General features: G+C 44.1%; 2 protein-coding genes across 7 annotated transcripts in view; both read left to right on the top strand.

Annotated features, from left to right (window-relative positions):
• Positions 1 to 889: 889 nt before the first annotated feature.
• Apoh (apolipoprotein H) lies at positions 890 to 13,335 on the top strand. Its single transcript, XM_075990282.1, has 8 exons — positions 890 to 1,045; positions 1,396 to 1,572; positions 2,924 to 3,020; positions 4,124 to 4,200; positions 6,364 to 6,552; positions 8,217 to 8,396; positions 11,019 to 11,216; positions 13,181 to 13,335. Exons 1-8 carry the CDS (start codon positions 982 to 984, stop codon positions 13,234 to 13,236), a joined length of 1,038 nt encoding a protein of 345 aa, XP_075846397.1. The 5' UTR covers positions 890 to 981; the 3' UTR covers positions 13,237 to 13,335.
• A 9,054-nt stretch (positions 13,336 to 22,389) lies between these two features.
• The window catches only part of Cep112 (centrosomal protein 112), a 387,025-nt gene continuing 382,913 nt past the window's right edge, over positions 22,390 to 26,501 (top strand). For 4 of the 6 annotated variants that reach the window (XM_075990287.1, XM_075990284.1, XM_075990289.1 and 1 more), the window contains exon 1: positions 22,490 to 22,617. The gene's annotated coding sequence lies outside the window, so the exon portion shown is untranslated. Of the gene's footprint in view, positions 22,618 to 26,501 lie in introns of all 6 variants that reach the window. The other 2 variants (XM_075990285.1, XM_075990288.1) reach the window with 2 other exon arrangements.

Genomic DNA, 26,501 nt, shown 5'->3' with positions numbered 1-26,501 from the left:
TGTATTAGAGAGAGCTTGGATGCATGACCGCCCAGGGCTCTCCCAAGCATCATCCTCCATGGCAGTCTATTTCTCTTCTCCTACTCAACTTGTGGTTTCCTAACAACCTAAGACAGCCTTTCAAAAAGAAACATGACTAGGCATGTGATGTGGTGTGGCATGAATAAGTGCTGATTTGACATGAGAGGAGATTGAGGGGTCAAGGACATCTCCACTGTCACAATTGGAGGGGCCAGCAAGATCTCGTTATGAATAGCAGCTAAAAGGTGAATTAGGGAGAAATTAGTCAATTTTTGTGGCAGATGTTGAGTTCAGTTTGGGGTCCATTAAAGCAGAAGGTGACTTTTTGAAGGTCTTCTTCAGGCTCCTCTATGTACCAAGTGGAACACCATTTTGCTTATTTTAATATTTATTCAGGTGTATTATGTGTGTGTCTATGAGCATTTGTGCACCTTGTGTATGTAGGCATCCTTGAAGGTCATAAGAAGATATAAGATCCCCCAGAACTGGAGTTACAAGTAGTTGTGAGCCACCTGCTGTGGGTGCTGGTAACAGAACCTGGGTCCTCTGCAAGCACAGGCAGTGATCTTAGTAGCTGAGGAGTCCCCCTGGTCCCAGGAACAGAGTAGAAGATTGTCATCCCTTCATATATCCAGGACACAGAGCGAAACAGGAGAGAGGCCCAGACAGTAATCATCAGGATTCTATCAGAGGCAATGCTATTTGTGCTACTAAGAAAAAAAAAATGCGCTCTGCTGAAGAAAGCACCCACCGAATATTTCACAATGGACTCAGGGCAGTGGAGTAAATGATTAAAACATGGAGTTCTTTCAGTTCTTCTCAAAGCACGGCACTTCAGCTTCTGTTTACAGAAATAAAAGTACACCCCCCAAATGGTTTAATATTTAAGCTCTTCTGTATTTGCGTGTCTCTCTTCAGCAGAGGACACTGCTTTGGTGGAGCTGGTGAGACCCATCCACGATGGTTTCCCCGGTGCTCATCTTGTTCTCGGCTTTCCTCTGCCACGTTGCCATTGCAGGACGGAGTGAGTACTTCTTGCCTTCGAGAGAATATTATCTCTAAGCCGTGGGTTTGGGATGACTTTCAAGTCAGAGTGGATGCTGGAGAGATGGCATTGGTACTTATTGTCTGACATGGCTGTTCTTAAAGCTTGTTGGCAGTATATTCAGCCAATTTAAGCCCCACCACACGGACCTGTAATGTAAATACTGGTAGAGCCTCCTTCAAATGCTCATTGAGGTCAGATGAGACCTTGCATTTGGTATGGCACTGGGTAGCCCTACAATTTTTAGTGTGCTTTCCTTGCATGTTGGATGACCTTAAAAATGTGGATTGAGATTTTTTTTTGACCATCTGTCTTGTGTTCTATTGCAGCCTGTCCCCAGCCAGATGAAGTACCATTTGCTGTGGTTGTTCCGTTAAAAACATTCTATGACCCAGGGGAGCAGATTGTCTACTCCTGCAAGCCAGGCTATGTGTCCCGGGGAGGCATGAGACGATTTACATGTCCTCTCACAGGAATGTGGCCCATCAACACCCTGAAATGTATACGTAAGTCTGAAGCTTCTCTCCAGTTCTCTGAGTCCTAACCTCTCTCCCCTTGTTTGGGTTCTGGATATTTGGTGGGGAAAAAAGCTACTTCTTCCTGCTCGGGGTACACAAGGCTGGGTGGGGGTGCACAACATACAAAACCACTATTTAGAAAAGGGGATAGCTAAGGAAGGGCTGAGAAAGAGAGAGAAAAGAGAGAGACAGAGAGAGGGGAGTTGATTAGTGGAGGGGGAAGCATGACACACATTAAAATGATGACAGATGAACTGTTGCCAAAGAGACTCATGGGTAAACAGAGTTTGGGAAATCATCATATCTTCGGACTTTGCCTCAGAATGGAAGCACATTTAATGTTTACTGAGCTGAGTATAACTGAATCCAAATAATGTATATATTTATATATTTACAATAAAATATAAACTTAATACACTTTGATAGTATAAATTTAAGAACCCATTATTTTATGATAAATGATTGTCTTCATTTATTCCTTAGAACATGGTTTATGATCATGCTAGCCTTTTTTTATGTGATGTCATCTATTCCATCTTATCCTCAAATTTACAAGGTAGCTGAAGATGAACTTGAACTTCTGATCCTCCTGCCTTTGCCTCCTGATGGCTGGGATTACAGATGTGAACCACCACACCTAGCACTGAGCCCAATTTTTATGGTAAAATATTAAGCAGTCAACCAGATTGAGTTTCTGGCAGTCTTGTACAGTAGTAAAAATAGCTAGGTAGAGCAATCAGGACTCTAATTATTTTGATTCTATAGATATGACCTTTATCATAATTATATATGTTTCTGCAAGTGATTCGTGTCTGTTCTTTATTTTTATAAATCTAAGTGGGTTTTTGGAGGCAGTAGGGATTAAATGTAGAGACATGTATAGGCTAATGTGTGTCACCATCAAGCTATGCTCCTAGCCCTTCAGCATAATTTTAGTGAAAAATCACCTTAAATTAGCAATAACTCTGATCACTAATAGTGTCATTTCAACATGTTTTCCACATGCTTTTTGCATTATTGTAAAGAAAATATATACTTTCGTTTTCTATTTAATCAGCATATTATAAAAATACTATATGTCTCTATAATTTTTATAATCTGTATTTTATTGGCTGCATAATAGTACAATTGGTGGTTTAGTTTGTCTAATTAAAACAATCCCATGATAATGACCATTTAGACCATTTAGTTATAAAGACTATCATGACACATGTATTATTTGTCTCATTTTGATCACTTTCTTGGAACAGTTAATAGTAGTTACTGGATCAAGGATGGACATGTGTTTACATATTTATACTTCAATAGAAACTTACCAGTTTTTCTCTTTAAATCACAGCCAGAGTGTGTCCTTTTGCTGGAATCTTAGAAAACGGAATTGTACGCTATACGACTTTTGAATATCCCAACACCATCAGTTTCACTTGTAACCCTGGGTAAGGACTCTAGTGAGGTGAAGCAGTGGGCAGACAGAGCACACTTCTGGATTCTTCAGCTATACATCACAATGGCTTTGTATCTACAGTTCGCCTCTGGGTGGGGCTTGCCAGATACAAACACATTTTAGTCTTGTTTTTAACAAACGCTGTGGTGATGTTTAGGGTGCTGCAAGAAATGGCATCAATGTGATACCATTGAGAACATGCTGATTGTCTTAGTCAGGGTTTCTATTGCTGTGAAGAGACACCATGACCATAACACCTCTTACAAAGGAGAAACATTTAACTGGGTGGCTTAGAGTTCAGAGGTTCAGTCCTCCATGGGGCATGGAGGTTTGCAGGCAACCATGGTGCTGTAGAGGTAGCTGAGAGTTCTTCATCTTGCAGGCAACAGGAAGTGAACTGAGACACTGGGCAGTATCTTGAGCATAGAAGACCTCAAAGCCCTCCCCCATAGTGACACACCTTCCTCCAATTAGACCACACCCACTCCAACAAAGTCACACTCCCTAATAGTGCCACTCCCACTGAGGGCCATTTTCTTTCAAAGCACCACACGGCTGTACACAATTTCTTTGGAAGATCCTTGTTGGGGAATGGAGATGTGGAAACACCCTTGTTGATGGAGATGATGAACATTATAGCTTCACTTTTGTCATCCTTTAAAGAGCTGATTCCCAACCTTATGTAGGGAACAAGTAACTTGGCCAACTGGTCGGAAATGAGGATTTAGGGGTATGGCCCCTACACTCACCACTTCCAGTGATTTATTTATTTATTTATTGCCTGAAGTTTTGGCTGGACCACTCCATGAGTCCTAAGAACAGAGACTCTTAGAAAACAGCATCCTAAGATGGGGAAGAACACATGGAACGATTATAGTAGCAGCTACTGGGGAAACTAAGGTGGGGCGATCCCTTTAGTTTTCTTATCTGGGAACAAAGTGGGACCCTGCCTCAAAACAAAGGAATAGGGCTAAGGGTGGGAGTCTTAGTGGTAGCACCAGGATTTTCTGCATCTAAGCCCTTGAATGCAATCCCCGAGCACAGTTGTGATGCCAGAGAGACACTTCACGGGTTAATTGCATTTCTCTTTTCCAGGTTTTATCTGAATGGAACCAGCTCTGCTAAGTGCACCGAGGAAGGAAGGTGGAGCTCAGAGCTTCCTGTCTGTGCTCGTGAGTCTCTAGGTCCCACTTGAGAATTAAGGGGCAAGTTGGTTTGTCTGGAAATTTCCTGGTTTTAGTACTGCCAGCTCCACAATCCAAAAACCCCTCGATCCCAGAGACCCTCAGTCTTGGTTCAATGAGATGGATGCTCAGTCTCTCATGGGGATGTTCAGCTTGGTATCACTGTATTCCAGAAGAGGCAACAACTTACCATTGAGTGGCAGGCTAGAAGTATTTTAGTTATGAACTCACACGTATCTGCTACCTGGTGTGTTTGTTAATTACAAAACTCCCTCACTGTTTTGGCAAAGTCAAGGTCTATTATGGCCTGCCATAGTTTAGTTAGAGGCACTTGGTTTTTTTCTTTATGTCATGCTGGGGAGCCAAGCCAGGGTCTTTTACAGGCTAGGCAAGTTCTCTAACCCTTGGGTACACCATCCATCCCAGCAAGGAGGACTTCTGCCAGCAGTGGTTTCAACATCTCTTCCTCGTTAGTGCACGCTTCTTCATTTACTAGTGCAGTGAATCATTTCCATCTTTAACAACTGGGAACAGAGGACCCAGATACTGTATCTTGAGCCTATAAGGTTAAAGGAGATAGCTCTGCCCCAGTGCAATGAGTCCACCGATAGGGATGAAGAAGGTCCCTTCACAGTAAGCCACCAAGCACCTTCTATCTTAAGAGCAAGGACCTCGTGACTCAGTCATGCTCAGTTAAGCAGTCGGGAGCAGCTTTGAACCTGTTTTTGTAGAGACAAGTATTCTTGAGTATCCTAGCTTGAGATGCTTACAAGTCTAATCTTTGACTAAGAGGCACCAGGCATCATAGCGGTGAATGTGGTCCTTTAACTTTTCAGTGACACCCATCCTGGCAAATGAAAGTAGGAAAGTGATTCTAAATAAATCCTAACCAAGTCAAAGCCAAACCACAACAATCCTTAAAGATAAATTGAGTTCTTTATCAATAGCAAGGATCACCATGGTTCATGTAAATAGTCTTCCCTTTAAAGCATCTTTATACCAACTGCATAAATTCATCTTTTTTTCCCTCCAATTAAGATCAGAAAAGCTGCTTTTAATTCAGTCAAATCCGAATGAGTGACTCTCCTGCTTGAGTGCGCACACAGTCACCAGACCTCTTGCTAACCTGTAGGTGCTGCTGATTCAGGCATCTGGGGTGTGATCTGAGCTCTTTTCTCAGGCTGTCTCCGTGGAGCACTCTCTGAGAAGGAAGGACTGGGAGAGGGAGGACCGGCATCAGTCACCTAAGTAGCATTTCGTCAGCAGGGTCTTTATGTTGGTGTACCTTCCCCTGAACTTGTTGAAACCCTCTGTTTTGTCAAGGCGGGATGATAAGCCACTGCCTTGTCCTGGGTCCTTGCATCTGTATGTGCAAGCCTCCATATCTCCTGTGCAAAAGCAGGAGGTGTTTAATAAAAACAAGCAATGTGTATGAGGGGCAGAACGCACATGTCACAAACAGCATGGCACCAAGTACTCTAGGACAGTCTCTGAGCAATGTCTTCCGTACATTTCAGTGTCCAGAAACATCTTTCAAGGTAGCCTTTAGGTTAAAGATGTATAGAACACTGGCTACGAAAGTCAAATCAAGTCTGGCAAAACAAACATATTGCTGCTGCAGTCACTACCGTCACCTCTCCGCCGCCGTCCTCCTCCCCCTCTTTCTTCTTTGGCACAGTGTGTGACCAGTTGGCACGTTCGATTTGCCTTTTTTTTACTTGCCATCAACAGTGGGCTGTTCTGACCCTGTTATCAAAGTTAATGTCTCCTCAACTTCATCCCCATGTTCTCTTTCAGTCTGAAAAGAGTGTGTTTTAATTTTTTAGTTACATTTATTCATTCGGCCAATGGGTAAAGGTCCAAAGACCATATATGAGAGTCCATTTTCTCTTCCACTGGGTGGGTCCTATGGATTGAACTCCAGTCATCAAGTGTGGCAGCAAGTTATTTGTTTTTATACACAGAGATATCTTGCCAGCCCACAGAATTCATGTATGTAAGTATGTATGTATGTATGTATGTAGAGACAGTGTCTCACTGTCTATGTAAACTGGGCTGTCCTCAAACTCACAGCTATCCGCCCTACCTTCAAAGAATGCATTTCAAAGCCCCAACGACTTTCATAGAGACAACGGGGATCTCTCGTTGCAGCTGTCACCTGCCCACCACCAGTGGTTCCTACGTTTGCAACCCTGAAGCTGCACAAGCCATCAGCTGGGAACACCTCTCTCTATCGGGACACAGCAGTCTTTGAATGCTTGCCACACTATGCCATGTTTGGAAACGACACAGTTACGTGCACAGCCCACGGAAACTGGACAGAAATGCCAGAATGCAGGGGTAAGTGGCGAAGACAGAATTACTAGTGTAGCAGAGAAGAACATGTTTAAAAGTGTTAAAAATGTCAACTACTGGGATATCCCAAATCATCTCTCCTGATGAACTTTTAAAATTATTTTTATTTTTGGTTTTTTTTTAAATTTTGTTTTAAGAAAGAGTCTCATCTATCTCTTGTGTTACTTTTCCTGGAGAGACATGAACAATATTTATTCATCCCAGATCAAGTACTCATGACTGGACCAAAGAAATGATACCACCCACGTCTAGCCTAGGGAACTAGGGAATTTACTGGGGTTACTTACAGGAACAGAAGCAAGAAGTTGCATAAATCTCCCACAAATAACTCAAATGTGATTGCATCACTAAAAAGTAAATCTCAGCATGCATGGGGGATGATGTAAGAAGGCTGCATGGCTGGTACTCTGCCTGACTTGCAGGCTGCGCCACCAGCAGGAGAGATTTTTCTCTCTCAGCAATTGCTCCTGTTTACACTACCTTGGAGAGGGGCTGTGTACACCCCCTTTGTTTCTTGTAGCAAAGGGGAAAGTTTAAATCCATTTTAAAAGGGAAAGTATGAATCCAGCAGAAAGTTCTATTCAACCATAGCCCCAGGCTGATCTTCAACTCGCAATATAGCTGAGATTGGTCTCAAACTCCTGATTCTCCCGCCACTACCCTGCAAATGCTGAGATTATAGGCGTGCACCACCACCCTGTATGTCTATTGCGTACCTACCATGTGTCAGGCAGTGGGTTTTGTACCAGGGATAACAGATGAACGAGTTCTGCTTCTGATCTGCAGTGAATTAAATCTCATGCAATTCACAGTCCAAGACGGACTGAGTGGTATTTCCAGAGGTCAAGACCCTCGATACGGGCTTCGGATTATGAGTGGAAGACGCAGGAAAGACATGCTATGCAGGGACACAACACTTGCAAAGCCAAAGGCATGGATGAACTTGTATCTAGTGACAGCTGGACACCAGTGAGGCTGGCGAAAAGACGCCAGGATTAAGGGATAGGAAGGCTTTAAAAACTGGATTATAGTCTGATTGATGGCTATGACTATAATCTATCTAAATTTAAGAATCATCATAGTATCTTTCAAATCAGGTTTATTGATTAGAAAAAAGACTTTCTCCCTTTTCTTTCATACCTACTGTTTAGACTGTAGAAATTTATGACGAAGGACACTTCATGACGAAAACTCGAAACGCAAAGAGCGAGCAGGGTGCCGTTATTCACTCTCAAAACATGTTTCTTCTCCCCTCCCCTCCTCTCCCCTCCCCTCCTCTCCCCTCCTCTCCTCTCCCTTCCCCTCCCCTCCCCTCCCCCCTCCCCTCCTCTCCCCTCCCCTCCTCTCCCCTCCTCTCCTCTCCCCTCCCCTCCTCTCCCTTCCCCTCCCCTCCCCTCCCCCTCCCCTCCTCTCCCTTCCCTTCCTCTCTCCTTTCTTCCCCTCCCCTCCTCTTTCTTTCCTCTTTAATATTCAGGGTTCTATGTGTATAAGAGAATGGGGACAGAACCAAGCACTGAGCATCTGGAAACTGCATTTCATCCACAGGAATACGCAGTGATTCCGTGGTTGTGATGCTAGGAAGGATGTAGCCATCCGGTAACTGTCAGACGACACTGTTACTAACATGCCTTCCTGAATACACTTTTCAGAAGTAAAATGCCCCTTCCCATCAAGGCCAGACAATGGGTTCGTGAATTACCCTGCAAAGCCCGTGCTTCATTATCAGGATAAAGCCACATTTGGTTGCCATGACACATACAGTCTGGATGGCCCAGCGGAAGTGGAATGCACCAAGATGGGAAGCTGGTCCGCCCAGCCAAGCTGTAAAGGTATGGGAGTGTGAGTGAGGCCCTGCAAAGGACTGAATTCGTCCGGTGCATCGCTCCTGTTTATTCTCTCCTTGTTGCTTAGACTGGCTTCATAGCCATTGACATGTAAAAGTCCTAAGGGCTCAATAGTACACAGAGAGTTCTCATGCTTAAGAAGGTTGCTTAGAGTCTGTTATAAGAAGTACACGGATTTTCTGAAGCATTGATAATATGGTGAAATACTATGGTTTCTGCCTGTGTTTATTTTTAAAATCTGCTCATGAGTACCCTTTAAAATATTTATTTTACTATTTTTAGATTTGTGTGAATTTGCGTGGGGGTGAGGTATGTGCACATGAATATGGGTGCTCACAGAGGCTGGGGTTAGATTCCCTGGAGCCGGAGTTAGAGGCAGCTATGAACCACCTGAAGCAAGTGCTGGGAACTGAACTCTGGTCCTCTGGAAGAGCAGTGCATGTTCTCAACCACGGAGCCATCTCTGCAGCTTGAGCATCCTACCCACCCACTTTTGGGCTCTTTTTTTTTTTTTGGTCAAGATTCTCTTTGTCACAAAGATCAATCACACATCTAAACTAGTTCAAGGAAATCGTGGCTTGTTATATTAAAAATATGCAAATGGGGAACTGATAAACTATGCCTCATCTCTGTGTCCCTCTCCTGTTTGAAATTGGCTTGATTCTACAACAGGTAAAGCATCCATCACCAGTTGGCATCTCTACAGCATCCTTTCCCTGAGATGTCAAATTTTTGGAGTTGGGCATCTGTCCTCAATCCTGTCAGTGCCATGATTCACATAAAGCAATGACTATGTAAAGCCCGACCGTATAGCACTCCATCTCTGCCTAAGCTGAACTGTTCAAACAGAAGAGGAGAGTAGGCACGAAAACAAAATGATGAATGACTGGCGTTATAGGTTGGAATCTCTTAGAAGCAGAGGAGTCTGGGGAGGGTGCTTAAGTTCAATTGATTTATAAAGCCAATATCTCAGAAAATACCAGGACAGAGAAGTTAGGGTGGGCATTGGTTCTCAAACTTTGCTCTGTATCAGAGTCCCCTGGGGACGTGTGTGTGTGTGTGTGTGTGTGTGTGTGTGTGTACATGAATGTATGGGTGTATGCATGTGTGCCTGCTGGTGAGTACACACAAGTGTGTGTATGCCAGAGGTCAGTGTTAGGTGTCTTCCTCAATCAGTCCGTACTCTACTTTTTGAGACAGGATTGCTCCCTGAACCTGGAGGCTGGCTGGCCAGAGAGCCCCAGCAAAGTGCCTGTCTGTATCTTCAGGCCTCCCCATTCACTCTGGTTTTTATGTAGGTACATGTGGGGGTTCTGAGCTCAGCTCTCATGCTTATACATCAAGCACTTGACTAAGTCATTTCTACAGCCTTGAGGGCTAGTCTTTACACAGATTTCTGGGCTCTGCCCTCAGAATTTCTGATTTCATGGATCTGGGATGGGATCTTTCATTTTGACCAAGTTCTTCTGTATATATATGAATGAATGATATGGTCTTAACATCCTGAACAAGACCTGAACAAGGATGGCGGCAATAGTCCCAGAAGTGGGAAATCTCCCAGGGACTCAACCCTAGACTAAGAACTACAGGTGACTACAAAGTGCTGAAAATGGGAGAAAAAGCCTCTCTTCCCCAGGGAAGAGTCTCCAACCCCAGTCAGCTTTCCAATACCCAGTGGTCAGCTCTGAAATTATATACATACAAGTAATATATGGACTGAGCAGGTTGTATCTATATATTTAGGAATACATACACACATATATATGTAAAACAAAGAAACTGAAAGCAATTAAATTTTTTCACTTTTTTTCTATTGTGTGTGTGTGTGTATGTGTGTGGTGTGTGTGTGTGCCCCTGCGTGCAGGCACAGGCACAGGCACCATGACCCGCACGTGGAGGTCAGTCTACCGCACTCTGGAGTTGATTCTTTTCTTCTGCCTTGCGGTCAAGGGCACTGAACTCCACTCATCAAGCTCGGTGGCGAGTGCCTTTATCCACTGAGCCTCTTGCCGGCCCTGAAACTAACTGTTGACCAGGAGTCATCTGTGAGCCATCAGCAGCTTATAGGCATGGTGGTCGACTGATGGATGTATCGGCCCCGTAAAGGGGATCTGAGTGCAGGCCAGCTCAGGCTTACATCTTTCACGGGAGCCAAGGAGCTGCTGCTCCTTTGCCCTTATGCCATTACTGAAGGGCAGAAATGTGGACAGGAAACGTCTATCATCAGTCAACATGACGTTGCACATCACACATTTCTTAGAGCCCTTGTCTTGGCCTATTTATCTCAGTTGTACTCATCTACTGACTCAAAAGTTTTTTATCCTTCTTTAAAAAATGTATTATGTATATTTTTGTGCATATGTGTCTGTGTATAAATGTATGTGGGATCCCACACATGATGGGACCTGTGTGGAGGTCAAAGGACAACTTGCTAAAGTCAGTCTTCTCCTTCCACTACATGGGCCTTGTGGATAAAACTCAGGTCGCGGGGCTTGGTGGCAGGTGCCTTCACCCTCTCAGCCATCTCACTGAACATAAGTCATCTATGTTCTCTTTAATGAAGAGTTCCTGGACTGTTGTCTTGACTGCCGATATTGTCTCTTCCAGCATCTTGCAAAGTATCTGTTAAGAAAGCCACAGTGCTGTACCAAGGAGAGAGAGTGAAGATCCAGGAACAGTTTAAGGACGGAATGAAGCACGGTGACAAGGTCTCTTTCTTCTGCAAAAATAAGGAGAAGAAGTGCAGCTATACCGAAGAGACTCAGTGCATTGATGGCACCCTCGAAATCCCCAAGTGTTTCAAGGGTAAGAATCCCATGGGCTCTTTACTTGGAACTTCTCCTTGGCCCTCACTATCACCAGTGTTTATGCTATCCACTGACTCTTAGAAGCTAAATCTATTTGACTTTTTTTTTTTTTTAAAGATTGTGATGGGGAAAAGTAAGATGAAACAGAGAGCTTCTTGGCTTACATACACATTTTGCTGTCCAGTACTTTCCATTAAACCTTGAGGTTGTAGGTTTCCCTTGCTGACTGTTGAGGTGAATTATACCATCTCCTGTAATTCCGAGTCTAGTGTGAAAATTAACATCGTGAAATATTGAATGATGCAAACATTTATTACTTCTTTATTCCACATTTTAGAGAATTGATGATAATGATGGTAATTTGCCTGTAGATCCAATATTATTTTTCTTGCCTTCAGAAATGCCTAATTTAAAAAGAATTCTTTAGGGCAAAGTTTGATTAGAGCAAAATATTTTGAGAAAGATTCTAGTTGCTTGTGTTTTATTCAGAAGTGGATCCTGGTCAGCATGGAGAGCTAAATGCTAACCTAGGTTTCCGATTTAGGGCTAACATAGTTGTTATTGCTAGGAATGAAAAGCAAAGAGAGGCTGAAGTTACTGTTGGCTCCAGGTTTATAAATGCTCCAAATACACGGATAACCCTGTACTCGGAGCTGAGAAGACAACTGAGGATAAATGTAACTGGGTAGGGGGTGGGGGCTGAGAGTTTATAACTTAGAGAAGGAAAATGTAAATGATTAATAAGGTTGGCTCAACTGGTAGAAGTATTTTATTTTGTGTGTGTATGTGAGTGGCATGTGTGTGAGTGTGTATTATGTATATGTAAAGGTACGTGTGCCTGTGCTTACATGTGGAAGCTAGTGAAAGATGCCAGAGACTCCACTCTAGCCTTCTCTGCCTTATTCCTTTTAGACAGGGTCTTTAGCTAGGCTGGTGGCCAGCAAGTTCCTGTGATCCTCCTGTCCGCAGCCATCTCAAAGCTGGTATTGCAGGCATTTATGTGTGGCCATGCTTAACTTTTCACATGGGTTCTGGGATCTGAACTCAGGTTCCCACAGTTACGCAGCAAGCATTCACCGACTGAGCCACCATCCCAACCCTAATTGAATATTATAAATATTCATTAGAAATATTATGCATGGCATAGGATAAGTGCTCAGTCAGTGACATTATCACAATTACAAATAGCTAGAACCCTACTGAATAGGTTGTTATTGTCCCAAAGATGGACACACTAGTGCTGGGGAGACTGCTCAGTTGGTAAAGTGCCTGTTGTCCAAGTCCAAGGGCCTGAGTTTGGATACCCAGAACACAGCTGGGCTGGGTATGAAGCCTCTAACCCTAGGGCTGAACAGAAGAATGGGGAGACAGCAAGTAGATTTCTAGAGTTCACTGCGCATCCAGCCAACCAGTGAGCTCCAAGATGAGTGAGAGACCCTGGAGTGGATAGAGGTAGACACTCAACGTCGAGATCTGGTCTCCACATTCATGTGCACACACACAAACAAAACACAAGAAGACGATAGACACATAGTGAGATGTTAAATATAAGATTGACAAAGGGCAATAGACTTAGTGCAAATCAGTAGAGAAATTAGCAGGAGGAGTTAATTTAAAAATCAGAACTTCATTGCTGTAGTTTCTTCAGTCTGATTTTCCTTATGGTCTTCAGACAGAAGCAGCACTCTTGATGCCGTAGGGAATAAATAAAGGGTGAATATGATTCCCCCCTTTTAATCTTGTCTGCCAGAGTTATATAAAACCTCTCATTTTCTCTTCTTGGAAATGAATCACTTATCCTTGCCTATTTTTCTCTCCCGTCACTGAGACCTCACACGAAACGATTTTATTCCCAGGATTAAATTTATTCAACACACATGTAAGATGTATTTGATTTGGCTGAGCTCTTTAGAACATGTAAGAAATGACTGTCTCTTGTTCATTTTCCCCATCCTCCCACAGAGCACAGCTCTCTGGCTTTCTGGAAAACGGATGCTTGGGACGTGAAGCCGTGCTGAAGCCATTTTCAGAAACCAAATCGAATGTCATATTTGTAGCTCTGCTTGTCTGAGGACTCCACCTGAAACAGCAAAATAAAGTTGCTGAATTGCCTCAGGCATTACCGTGTGGCTCCATGTGGTACCGTGGCTTTGGTTATGTCAAGAGATCCAGCTACTCAAAACATCCTTGGTTCCTGGCTGCGAAGGAACAAGCATAACAAATAGCAGACCGACCTCTTCCAATGGAATAGTTTTTACAGATTGGTTTATAGACAGTCACATCCTCTACTAACTAAAATGACAAAAAAAAAGTCTATGTCCCACAATTCCTGAGAATAAGTCCAAAATCTATATTGATGTAGATTGTATTGTTCCTAGGTAATTCTTATGCTGACTTGAGTTTAAGAATCATGGCCGCCAAGGGATAAGCATGAACTTCCAGGTCCCCAGAAGTGGACTGGAATTCTTGATACGGTGTTCACATGATGCCAAAAGACCTTCACTTACCTGTCGTCAGTCCAACACCTGGCTTTGGCGCCACTCCTCTGAGTAGGTCCTACTCCTTTGTCCTCTTTTCCCTGCCGTATCTGTTGCTCAAACCCACCCGAGGCTCCCCTTCCCTTCCCTGTACCTTCACCCAAGCGGTCGAGTGTGGCTGGGAGCAAGGCAAACAGCACAGCCATGCTGTTAGATCCCAGTTTAAATCCGTGGGTGCAACAGATGTCGGCTCCCCGGTTCTGTCCAGCATCTGACACAGGTCTGTTCACAGGGGCATTTTTTTTTTTACTGGGGTCTTCCGTTGTGTGAACAATCAGAGACCTCTTACTCCTGCTGCGGGGCACAGAGCCTCTCTGCCCAGGGTTCCTGCCTTGATAGATTGAGATTCCTTTGAAACCATGAGTCCAACAATCCTTTCCTCCTTGATGTTTTCTGGGTATTTTGCCGAAAAAAGAAGAAAAGTCGCTAATCCAGTGCTCAAGGGTATTTCAATCCGAGCAAACAATACACACGTGGGTGCTTTTGCCGCTGGTGTGTTTTCTGCAAGAAACGGCAGAGAAACGCAAATGTCAGTTAATCATCAGATAAATTAATTCTCTTGCTTTTACCATCTTACACTATTTTCTCCTCTACACTTATATTTTCTCCCGAGTTCATTTAATCCATTATGCTATTAAGTATTTGATTGATCATCAAGGTTTGGGGGAGAAAGATGCACTGAAAGACAACATCTGAGTTCTAGTTACCCTTAATGGGGACAACTTGATTTGTACACTCTCCTGCTTTACGTAATTAAACATAGGCCTTCAACCAAGCCCATTTACAATTATTAAGACATTCTAGCGCTGAGTACATCTCTTCTTCCTAAGTCATAAATATGTTATAGCAATGAGCTTTTTGTTTCATTTTTAATCTAGTGTGTGTCCTAGCTTTTTTTCTGTTGTGATAAAAGCACCCTGATTAAAAGCAGGCGAGGAACAGAGGGTTGATATTAGGGCACATCCATCATGCAAGGAAGTCACCGTGACGGGACCTGGGTTCAGTTGGTCACATGACACACGACATCCACAACCAGAAGAGAGAAATGCATCCATGCAGCTTTGCTTGCTTATTTGCTTGTGCTCAATTTAACGCCTCTAACTCTAACAGGGTTCAGGAGCCCTGCCTAGGGAACGGTGCCACCCACAATGGGCATAAACTTAAACAAGGCAGTCCCCACAGGCCACCCCGCAGGCCACCCCAATGCAGAGGATCAGCCACGGGGACTCTTCCCAGCTGCTTCTAGGTTGTGTCCTGCTACAATCAAAGTGGACTTCCCACTCCTAGGCAGAGGAAGTGGGAAGAAACATTCCCTGCGTGGCCATGTTGGAGCAGGGGACCTCTGTAGCTCCATATTTTCAGGTACTTTCTTTTTAAATGAAAGATTCTCAAGTAAGTCTGCAGTTTTACGTCCTACAGGCCATCAGTGGGTAGAGTCTTGCCCTTAAGTCACCATTTCTGTTGCCCTGGCACAAAGTGCACTTCCTCTTTTTTCAAGCGATTTAAAAAGTTTTTTTAATTTAATTTTTATTCTCATGATCTATGTTTGTATATTATGCTTGACCTTAGGTCATGTGACCTTGCTAAGTTCATCTAGTTATAATATCTCTTAAAAACGAATGATATAGATGGCTCAGCAAGCAAAAGGATTTGCTACCAAGCCTGACAACTGGAGTTTGATCCCTGGGACTTCGTGTGCTACAGGGAGAGAACTGGTTCCCAAAAGCAGTCCTTTGACTTCTACTTGTAAATGGACACACACACACACACACACACACACACACACACACAGAGAGAGAGAGAGAGGGGGGGGAGGGAGGGAGGGAGGGAGGGAGAGAGAGAGAGAGAGAGAGAGAGAGAGAGAGAGAGAGAGGAGAAATTATGGATAAGTTTTTCTGTGTGTTATTGCTGCCTCCTAGTGGCATTTACTGGATGTATTAGAATAGAATCAAAATAAAGGAATAGAAAGATAGGCTGAATGTATAATATATATAGACACATATGTGCAGGTATGCAAATCTCTCTCCAATAATGATGATGATGAAGGTGATAATGAGATTTATTCGACTGGCTTACAGGTTGTAGCTGGGTAGTCCAACAATGGCTGTCTCATGATGGAAAGGCCACGAATTTGATAGTTGTTCAGTTCAGGAGGTTGGATGTCTCAGCCATCCCTATTTAGTGCTGGTCTCAAAATGTTCACAAAAGACTTGGGAAGGACTAGAAATAGAAATGTCCTTGTATCAGGTGCTGGGCAATTTTCGACATGCAACATCTCTTTCTTGCCAATTGTCCCATAAGGAAGCTAGAGAAGTTACATAACTTGGATTTCTGCCATAAATCACTAAGGAGTCCCAGAACCCGGATACCTAGACATCAGACCCTTGCCTTGTACTGTGATTACACTTCTAGATAAGTTCTGATTTCCCCCAGTGGCTTCCTGGAAATAGCTGTGCTTGAAAGCTGTGATTTTATAGCCTAGTGTCTCCCTGGGCAGGAGGGCTGGCACTAACGATCATCGTACAGAGGCGACTGAAATGCTCTGCTAACTGGTCGCTCCTTTCTTCCGATGCTAGCCAAAGTTGGACATGGGGGTAGAGCCATTTTTTGTTTGTTTTTGTTTGCTGTTTGTTTTTGGTTAATAACCCTTAGCATGAGTTTCTCCAAGAAGTTGGATTGGAGAACTGGTATAGGAATAGAATGGTGAATTTTGCTTAGTTCTGGTTTAAATGAAAGAATCCAGAGTCACTGTTCTAAAGGTAATGACCTTTTCAGTTTTTATTAATGAAGAAAAGAAAATATGCCTTTTATTCTTTGCTCTTTCTTAACTGCATCGATTTGTGGTGTAATTTATACTTTTGTGGTCTCTAAATAGAAAGTTCTGAATCACTTCCCATCCAATTTAAGGAATTTACTGGTTGTGGGTTTGTTCTGATGTCTATCTCTAATATGTTTATATAAGACAACAGAGGAATGGTTCTTAGTATTTATAAATTGTTTCCAGTCTAGATAGCTAAATCATTCAAGATTTTATTTTAACGACATTTTAATAATAGAAAATGGTGGAATAAGCAGAATATCTCAATGGGCAAAGATGCTTTCTGCCAAGCTAATGACCCAAGTTTGACCTTTCAGACCAAGTGAAGTGACTCCCATAAGTTGTTCTTTGACTGCCATGGCATGCCCGCAAACGCATGCATGCACGTGCACACACATACACAAACACACACACACACAGAGGTAATGAAAGTAAAAACATAAGTTTTTTGAATAAAATTGGATTGTATATACTATCAGTTTTACACAAAAGTGTACAAAGTCACTGATAGTTTATTCTGTTTAAAAATGTGGAGGATCTTTGTCAATCTGTCTTAGTTGTTCTTCTACTGGCATGACAAGGCACCATGACCCAGGCAACTCTTATGAAAGACAGTATTTAATTTGGGGCTTTCTTACAGTTTCAGAGGGTTGATTCTTTATCATCATGGAGAGGAGTATGGTGGCACTCAGGGTGCTGGGGCAGTAGCTGAGAGCTTTAAGTTCTGATCAACAGACAGCAGGCAGAGAAGGAGGCTGGGCTTGGCAGTGTGACACACCTCTGGATTCTTCTCCGCAGTCCACCAACTAGGGACCACACGTTCAAATACAGGAACCTATGCAGCCATTCTTATTCAAACCCCCACACCATCTCAGGTCAACTTCCTCAAAAATTAACAAAGAGCAAAAGAGATTCTACTATGGAAGACTAAAAGGGACTAATAAAAAACAGTCACATTTTTAAAGAGTAGAAAATGCAAATTAAAAGTCATCTAACTTTTTAAAGATACAATTTGAATAGATCCAAAAAGTTGTTAATGTGACTCCGATACTCTCCTAGATTGCCAAGTGTCTTACAGATTTGTAAAATAAGTTCAGAGAGTAATTTGGGGAGGGAAAACCTTAATGCTTTTTTATTTCCATTGAAAACTGCTTTTTAAAAAAATTTATTTTTAAAATTTCATTTTATATTCCAACCATAGTTCTTCCTCCCACCCCTCCTCCTGCCACCCCTTGTCCACCCCCATCCACTCCTCCCAAAGGAAAAGGGCTCCCATGGGAAGTCAACAAAGCCTGGCCCATTAAATTGAGGCAGGACCAAGCCCCCCCACCCCCCCTGCACTAAGGCTAAGCATGACATCCCATCATAGGGAAAGGGCTTTGACAAGCTAGCTCATGCACCAGGGATAGATCTTGGTCCTATTGCCAAGGAACTCTCAGATAGACGAAGCTACACAACTGTCTCCCACATGCAGAGGGCCTAGTTTGGTCCCATGGAGGATCCACAGCTGTCAGTCTAGAGTTCGTGAGTTCCCACCAGCTTGGTTCAGCTGTCTCTGTAGACTTCCCCCTCATGATCTTGACCTCCCTTGCACTTATATTCCCTCCTCCCTCTCGTTGACTGGATTCCAGGAGGTAGTCCTGATGCCTGGTTGTGGATCTCTGCATCCGGTTCCATCAGGTTCCATCAGTTACTGCATGAAGGCTCTATGATGACAGTTGGGGTATTCACCAATCTGATTACTGGGGAAGGCCAGTTCAGGCATCCTCTTCACTATTGCTAAGAGTCTTAGCTGGGCTCATCCTTGTGGATTCTTGTGAATTTCCTAGCACCAGGTTTCTCCCTCGCCCCATAATAGCTCTCTCTCTTAAAATATCTCTTTCATTGCTTTCCCACTCCATTCCCCTCCCAGACTCGACCGCCCTGCTCCCTCATGTTCTCATCCTCCATCTTCTCCCCTTTACTGCCCTCAGTTTACCCAGAAGATCTCATCCCATTTCTCTTCCCAGGGCAATTCATGCAGCCCTCTTAGGGTCCCCTTTGTCTTACAGGCTGGAAAAATGGCACGGTCAATACAGTGCACGCCCAATACAGGGCGCGCCCTGAAAGCCTGAGCACCCTAGTTCCATCCCCAGAAGTCCTATGAAAGCCAGGCACAGGAGTTTATAACTGCTGGTGCCGGGAATGGGTGGGGGCGGGTAGGAATAGACAGTCCCCTGCGGTTGGCTGACAGGCAACCTCATCAAAGCTGCAGGCTCCAGGTTCAGTGAGAGACTGTCTCAAAAACTCAGGTGGACAGTGACCGAGGAAGGTACCTGTCATTGACCTCTGACCTCTGCATATACCACACATGTGCACACAAACATATACATACATGTACCCACACATCCATGAAATAAGTCTGTCATATGGAGGTCACAGGGTAACTGAGACTTCAACAATGACTTTTATTACAGGAATACTGTGAAAACCAGAATTAGGAACTACAGTAGGAAAGTAAACAACTTATTTTATAGCTATATGGTGGGATAATAAGGCCACATTTAAAGTGATGATGGTGTAATGTATAGATAGAAGATTTGAACACATGTGTATGTGCATATATGCTAACCTGTTATTTTTCTTTTTTCTCTTCCTTCTTCCCTCCCTCCCTCCCTCCCTTCCTTTTTCTTTTTCTTTTTGTAAGACAGGATCTCTGTGTGTAGCCCTGGCTGTCCTGCAACCTGCTCTGTAGACCAGGCTAGTGTGCCACCACCACCACCCCATCCCCAATCCTGGTTATTTTTTAATGGTAAAATTGTGTTAATTTCTTCTCTAAAGAGCTCAGCATTTTCTAAATTTACCTACAATAGCATGGATACAAAATCTGAAAAAAGTCTGCAACTGAAAATTCTTAACTTAATAAATAAAACTCCGCTTCTGTTTATGTCTAATTCTCGATAAGGAGTGGAAACAACTCATAGTCTGCAGTGATTCCAAGTCAGTAACATTTATTTTTGTATCATGTACTTTTTAGTGTGTTTATTACTCACAGTCCTTCAAATGACTAGACAAATTCACATTGATGAAAAACAATGAAGGAAAAAAAATGTGCTATCATAATTCTGGTCTGCATTAATATTTTCCAAGAGTTATTTTGGGAGAGATTTGAGGGTAGATATTAAGGGAGCAAAATTCCTTCCCTCATTTCCTCTGAACTTGACTGAATTACATTTTTCCTCTTGCCCCCTTTGAAAATATGTGTATGTGATGTGCCTGCGTGTGTGTGTGTGCATGTGTGTGTGTGTGTGCGCACATGTGTGAGTGTGTGCGCCTGAGGTCGATGCTGGGGGTCTTCCTTGATCACTCACCACGATATCTCATTTGAACCCAGAGCTCCTCTATGTAGCTTGTTTAGCCATTTTGCTCTTCAGATCCTGTCTCTGCCTTCTGAGTGCTGCAATTATAGGTGGGAACCACACCCACCCGGCAGGGGATCCGAACGCTGATTCTCGTGCACAAGCAAGCACTTGGGTACCCACTGGACTATCTCTGCAGTCCTTGTACTTTTTTATTGTCTAAAAATCATATTCGTTTATTGGTACCACACAATGCTTTGAAATATGCATGCAACATGGACTTGTTAACTTGAGCAAATTAACATATATGTTATTTCATGCACTTTTCCACTTTACAAGGTGAACACTACAGCAATATACCTTGAGTGGGATTTTCAAGAATATGATATATACTCTCTACTGCAGCAGAAGAAAATGTCCAAAGTAAAAAAGGACAAGGGGAAGAAGATGGCCACTGTCCCTCCATCATGAAGAAGCAAAAGGCCAAACGCATGGTAAGTCCTATGAGAAAAGGCCTAAGAACTTCAGCACTGAGCAAGACACCCAAATCAAAAGGGACCTCACATGCTTTATCAAATGGCCTTGCTCCATCCGGCTACATCAGCAACGAACCTTCTTCTATAAGCAGCTCAAAGTACCTCCTGTGATTGGGCCAGTTCACCCAGACCCTGGGCCGCCACACAGCCACCACCTACTTAACCTTGCCCAAAAGTGCAGGGCAAGAGAGACCAAGCTGGAGAAGAAGCTAAGGCTGCCAGCTGTGCTGAGCAAAAAGATGCTAGCCAAAGGGACATCGCCACTAAGAGGCTACCTGTCCATCAAGAAGGAGTCCAAACCATCACAACAACCTCAGTAGAGAATAAGAAAGCTCTGCTCTTGGTCAACACAGGGTAGACCCCGTAGAGCTGGCAGGCTTCCTTTCTGCCTTGTGTCACACGATGGGGATCCGCTACTGCATCACCAAAGAGAAGGCCAAGCTGGGGCGGCTGGCCCAAGGAAGGCCAGCACCAATGTTGCTGTCATGCAGATTAACTCAAGACAGAAACACTTCCCTAAGCAGGTGGAAGCTACCAGGACCAACTACTGGGACAGATACAATGAGATCGCCACCACTAGGGTGACAATGCTTCCCGTCCAAAATCCATGGCTCGCATTGACAAGCTGGAAAAGGTGAAGGCCAAAGAACTCGCCACTGAGCTGGGCTAACTGTACACTGTTAAATGTCCTGCACATAAATATAACACAAATTGCCCTTCAAAAGGTTCAGCACACAGTTATTGCCTATGGTCACCACGTTGTACTCTTGAGTTTCTTATTCCTTCTTGAGAATCTGTATCTTTTGATCGGTAAGCTCCACCTCTTACATCCATGGTCGTCTCCCACTGGTCACATTTCTTCATATTTCACAATGATTCTCCATGCAAAGGATCTGGATTGGGGGTCATTCCTCAGCTGTGAGCGTGTTCAAATATGCTTTCGGCAACCAAATTAGTCTAGAAAGCATTCTTCAATCTTTCTTCTCTTTAGCACAATTTGCCTCTGAAACAATGAGGAACTATTGGTGTTTACCTCCAGGGAGGCGGATTTGAAAGTGTACCTTGAGTATGGTCTTTTTCTGGAAGCCGGAAAGAGCTAATTACAAACAAGGGACTCTTCTGTTTTCCTTATGGAAAATTAAAAAGACGTTTCAAGCTGCGCTTGTGTTAGGTGCGGCACCACACTGAGCGCAACACAGGGATTCTGCCGAAGGAATTCTGCCCTGAATTTAGATGAAAAACAGTGGCACACTGAATTTCGTTTAAGGCAGTATTCTTGCAATTTAAATTCTGTCTCTGTTGGTATTTTAAAGTACATAGTTCAGAGCTCCTAGAAACGTAAATGACCAAAGAACATCACCACACAGCAATATAGACTGCCCCGAGATTCATGATACTTCCTGGGAAGGACAAAAATACAATTTCCCCCCTTATTTCATGGTATGATTCTGTAGACAGTTACTAGACAGAAAGCCGTTTATTTCAGTTAGGCATCTTTCAGGGTTAGTGTTTTCAGACTTACGATGGCTCTTTGCCTGAATAATTTTCCCTCTCACGTCTGCAGTGTGAGCTAACGAGGGTAAATTCTCCTGGCTTTAAAGCTTACTCAAAGGTGACGTCTGTTCAAACAACAGACAGGCTTTTCTATGAACATTGTCCAGTAAGTCCATCGCTTTTGAGTTTTTCTTGTTTTCTCCTCACAAACTACTCAGTAGGAAGCCCGGAAACAGCAGCGTTCACTCCACACAGCCCCCTAAATTTCCTAGATTAATCCAGGAAACCGCCAAAGGCTGGACAAGGGGAAAAACACGAGCTTTGCGCCTGCGCAGTGGACTAAACCGTTACCACAGCGACGGAGCGGCTTGGGGGGGGGTCACCATTTCCCAGAGGGTGGGGAACAGCGCGGTGGGAAGTCTCCGCACCCCAGAGGGCGGAAACTCCCGCCCCCTCGGATGTGAGAAGCAGTGATAGACATCACCTAGCGCGTCGCCATGGCAACCGCGTGGAGGGCCAGCGGCTGCTCGAGGGGGCGGGACAGACGAGCTCGGTAGTCCCGCCCCTGGTTATGCTGGACGACAGCGACCCAGCGGCCCGCAAGGATTTGAAACCGTTTGGCTGCGGCGGCGGGGCGTCGGCGGCCGAGTGGACGGCTTGCTTGTGGGGGCTGCAGGTTCTCTCTCTCTCTTCTTTTTCTCTCACCAATAGTTGCCGCTCCCGCCCTAGTCCCAGGTTCTGAGTGGAATTTTGCGCGGGATGGAGCCCCCGCGCGTGCGGGCTGGCTCGGGGAGGGGCGTCGCCGCAGGCCGGGGACCGCGCTTGCGGCCTGTGTAGCGCGCGCCCCTGTGGGCTTTGCAGCCCAGCGAAGGCCAGGGAAAGTTCTCAGTAAAGTTGGGTCAGGCGACATGGCGTGGCCCAGAGCCTTGAGGTAGGGGCTTGGGGTTATGAGGAGCGATCTGTGTCCTGGAGCAGGTACGACCGCGGCCCAGGCCTGGGTGGGCCACGCAGGCGCCGCTCACACCGGCGGAGGAAGTGACCGCAGGGAACCGGACAGCAGCAGTGCTCTGCCCAGGGAGCAGGACCCGACTGCAGGCTGACTCCGAGAAAGTCCTGATGAATTTGGGGTTTGCAAGCTTCCCAGCCCGGAGTCGCCGTCCCTTAGTGGGATGTGCAGTGTTTGTAGAGACCCAGAAAACAAGTACTTAGGACAGCGGCCTTTTGTTTTGTGTTTGAGATAGGCTCTCACCATGTAGACCTTGCTGGTGTCGAATTCACGGAGATCCACCTGCCTCTGCCTCCTGCATGCGGGATGACAGGGCGTGTGCCTTCTCCCCGCCCCTCCCCCATCAGTATGCTGGTATTTTTATGACTTGTCATTACTATTTAAAGATAACGGGAAGATAGAAAAGGCGAGCGAAATACCAGTGAGCCTGTTCCCCTTACCCCCAGCTGAGGGGAGAACAGGATCATGTGTGCAGTGTTCAGGTCCAGCTGATTGCCTCCAGGATCCAGTCGGGTCATTGACACCGCTAAGCCCCACCTTCCAGCCGGTGAAGGATCGTGGAAATCTTGTCTATCTGGTTAAGTGCCCTGGAGGACACATCCGGATACATTTCTAAGGCCCACAGTTGCCCCGATGTCTTCTGGGAAGACATCCAGATGTGTAACCCGCAAAATACGTGCCCTGGTAACCCTTGTTGACTCGTTGGCACTTCAAGTCTTCTGTATTACTCTCCACAATATATTTAAAATATGACTTGATGGAACAAAACACATTTTACGTAACTTTCAGGACTGTGTTGCGTTTGGCGATGTGCATGCTATGAAGTGTGTCCTTGGCTTAGTGGCTCTCTTTTTTAAGGCTGTTAATATTGGCGGCTTTGCTGACTTCTATGGCAGCCAAGCACCTTTGAGAAGGTCTTAGCTTGTTTCATACCTGTCCACAAAGAAACAGATTTTTAAAAAGGTGAGGCCAGTGAGTTTAATAAAAGACACCACATAAATACAGAATATAAATACACGAGACACCCTACTTTTTTCTATACTTTTGAAATAGGTTGTGGACAGTCATTTTAGTTATCAGTGAAAGACAGGCCATGAGTGATTTAATTCTAAACTAGAGATAGACCTTTAACAATTTTTCCTTTTTCTTTAAACTTTTTGAAACATGGTTTCTCTACATAGCTGTGGCTGTCCTGGAACTCACTCTGTAGATCAGGGTGGCCTTGACCTAGTGAATAAGTCTGTTTCAGTCTCCTAACGGTGGGATCAAAGGCATACGTTGCAATGCCTGAGCCTCGTTTTTCAGTGTTAATACCTTAAACCTGAAGTTCTGATGTAGTGTAAAAACCTTTTTGATAGCTAGACATAATTAGTGTAGCAGAAATTCCTCCCAAAATTGAAACGTTAATTTTTTTGTTGTTGTTTAAGAATATAAAAGGGGCAAAGAAAGGCAGAGTTACGCTAAGTATCACGTTGGCATTATTTTCGCGTGGGTATGTGTGTGCACAGAAATTTGGGGGCCAGGAATCAATGTGACCTTAGATTCTTCAGGAGCTGTCCAACTTGTTTTAGAGCGAGTCTCGCTGAGACCTGGGCTCCCTGATTGCATTTGGCTGACTGGTGAGTGAGCTCTAGGGGCCACCTGTCTCTCCGTCTTTCTGCTGCTGAATTACAGGTGTCTGTCCCTTGTGCCTGCTTCTTAGGTGGATACTGGGGATTGAACTCAGTCCTCCTGCTTCTTCAGCAAGAACTTTACTGACCCAACCCATTTCTGCTTTTCTTTTCCGAGTATGATTTGACTATTACATGTTTGGATAGCTTTCAGATTGCCTTTCTATTATTCAAATTACTTTTTTTTTATTAGTTGGAGATATTTCTGACTTACATGTAAATGACCAAGTTGTCAGGTTATGTAAGACCTAGGGATTTCGGAATTTTAATCTGGGCTTTGCTTAATTATATGATTTTGGTGAGTCACTTAACTGCTGAATGCTAGTCTCCTCTAATATCAAACTCTAACATTTCCACAAATGTCAAAGAATTTATTGAGAATTAGTAATCACGAGGAACCTTTTTGCTTTGGCTGCAGCAAACGACAGGCTTAGGCAAACTTGAGTACATGGGCATGTGTGTAAGCCTGGAAGTGTATCTAGGGCAAAGCCGTGCTTAAAGTTGTGGACCCAGGAGTTTCCACTTTTTTATTTATCCACTTGAATAGTTGTTTCCAACTTTATTATCTATCATCCAGTATGCTATCATAGTGTGCTTTATATAATATCATACTGTACTTTCACCAAGTACTGAATATATTGTAGGAATTTAAAATGAAACAAACCAAATACAACTCCCCCAAACTAATGAACTAGTTGTTAAATTAATTTAAACCAAGTAACTTGATTAGTTAATTATTTGTGCAGCACTGAGTATTGAGACTGGAGCCTCACATATGCCAGGCAAATGCTCTGTCACAGAACTACCTCCCCATCCGGAATGAAGTGTCTTAAAGTCGAAAACACATTCCTCTCTCTCTTTGTAACATAGAAAGTAGGATGGCCAGTTTTGACAGATGGAATTAGGAGCATGTATCCTGTAAGACCTACTTGGTGTTCAGAACAGAAGTGTTCCAAACCAATCATTTGGGGCTGAGGGATGACTCCATTTGTAAAGTGCCTGCGGTTCAAGCATGAGGTCCCAAGTTTGGATGCTCAACCCTCAGATAAAAGCTGAATGTGGTGGTGTGCAGCAGTAACCCGAGACAGGTAGATTCCTGGTTCTCATTGGCCAGATAGCCTAGCTGAATTGATGAGCTTCAGGCTTAGTGAGAGGCCCTGTCTCAAAAATTAATGTGTATAGTGATCAAAGAAGACACGCAAAATTGTCACATGAAAATGCACACACCCACAGAAATTTGTACTCCCTTCCCCCCAAAAAAAATTGTCAAAAAGCCATTTTTTTGTCATACAGAAGTTGAACATTAATCTGTTTATTCAGCAATCAATTCTTTAGCCCCTAACATGTACTTTATAATATGCAGGATGCTTACTAAGGTGTAAGTTGCTTTCCAAGAACCTCTTACGGTAAATGCAGTAACACACATGTGAACATTTTCCGCAAGAAGAGAGCAGAAACTAGCCTAGGGTAAGTAGGACTAGCTACGCTCAGCAATGACACTGAGCTGTATAGGTCTGCCCCCAGGTCTGTGTAGACCTGTGCATTGATTAGCTAAGTCTTGGAGTGTCTGAAGAATGCTGAGAAGTTCATCATGACAGTGGGGAGGTTAAAATGGCCACCGGTGGGTTTGTGTAGTGAGGCGAAGACTAGCTGTGGTAAGAGATAGGCCTAAATGGGGAGGCGCTTGCACGGCTCACATAGGGTCTGGAAGTATCCTGTAGGGTTACTGTCTGTCTAGAGACAGAGCAGAAGAGAGATTTGGAAGTTGTTCTGATTAGTATCACCTTTTTCTCAGGTAGAGACAGGGCTCGTTGGAGGGCAGGTCACGGGGTCATTGTAGTAGTACAAGTTAGTGGTACACAGGGTTTTCTCTGGTAGAGTGCA

Source organism: Microtus pennsylvanicus, chromosome 11 (genome assembly GCF_037038515.1).
Source record: "Microtus pennsylvanicus isolate mMicPen1 chromosome 11, mMicPen1.hap1, whole genome shotgun sequence".
Lineage (NCBI taxonomy): Eukaryota > Metazoa > Chordata > Mammalia > Rodentia > Cricetidae > Microtus > Microtus pennsylvanicus.
This window is presented reverse-complemented; position numbering and strand designations above follow the sequence as displayed.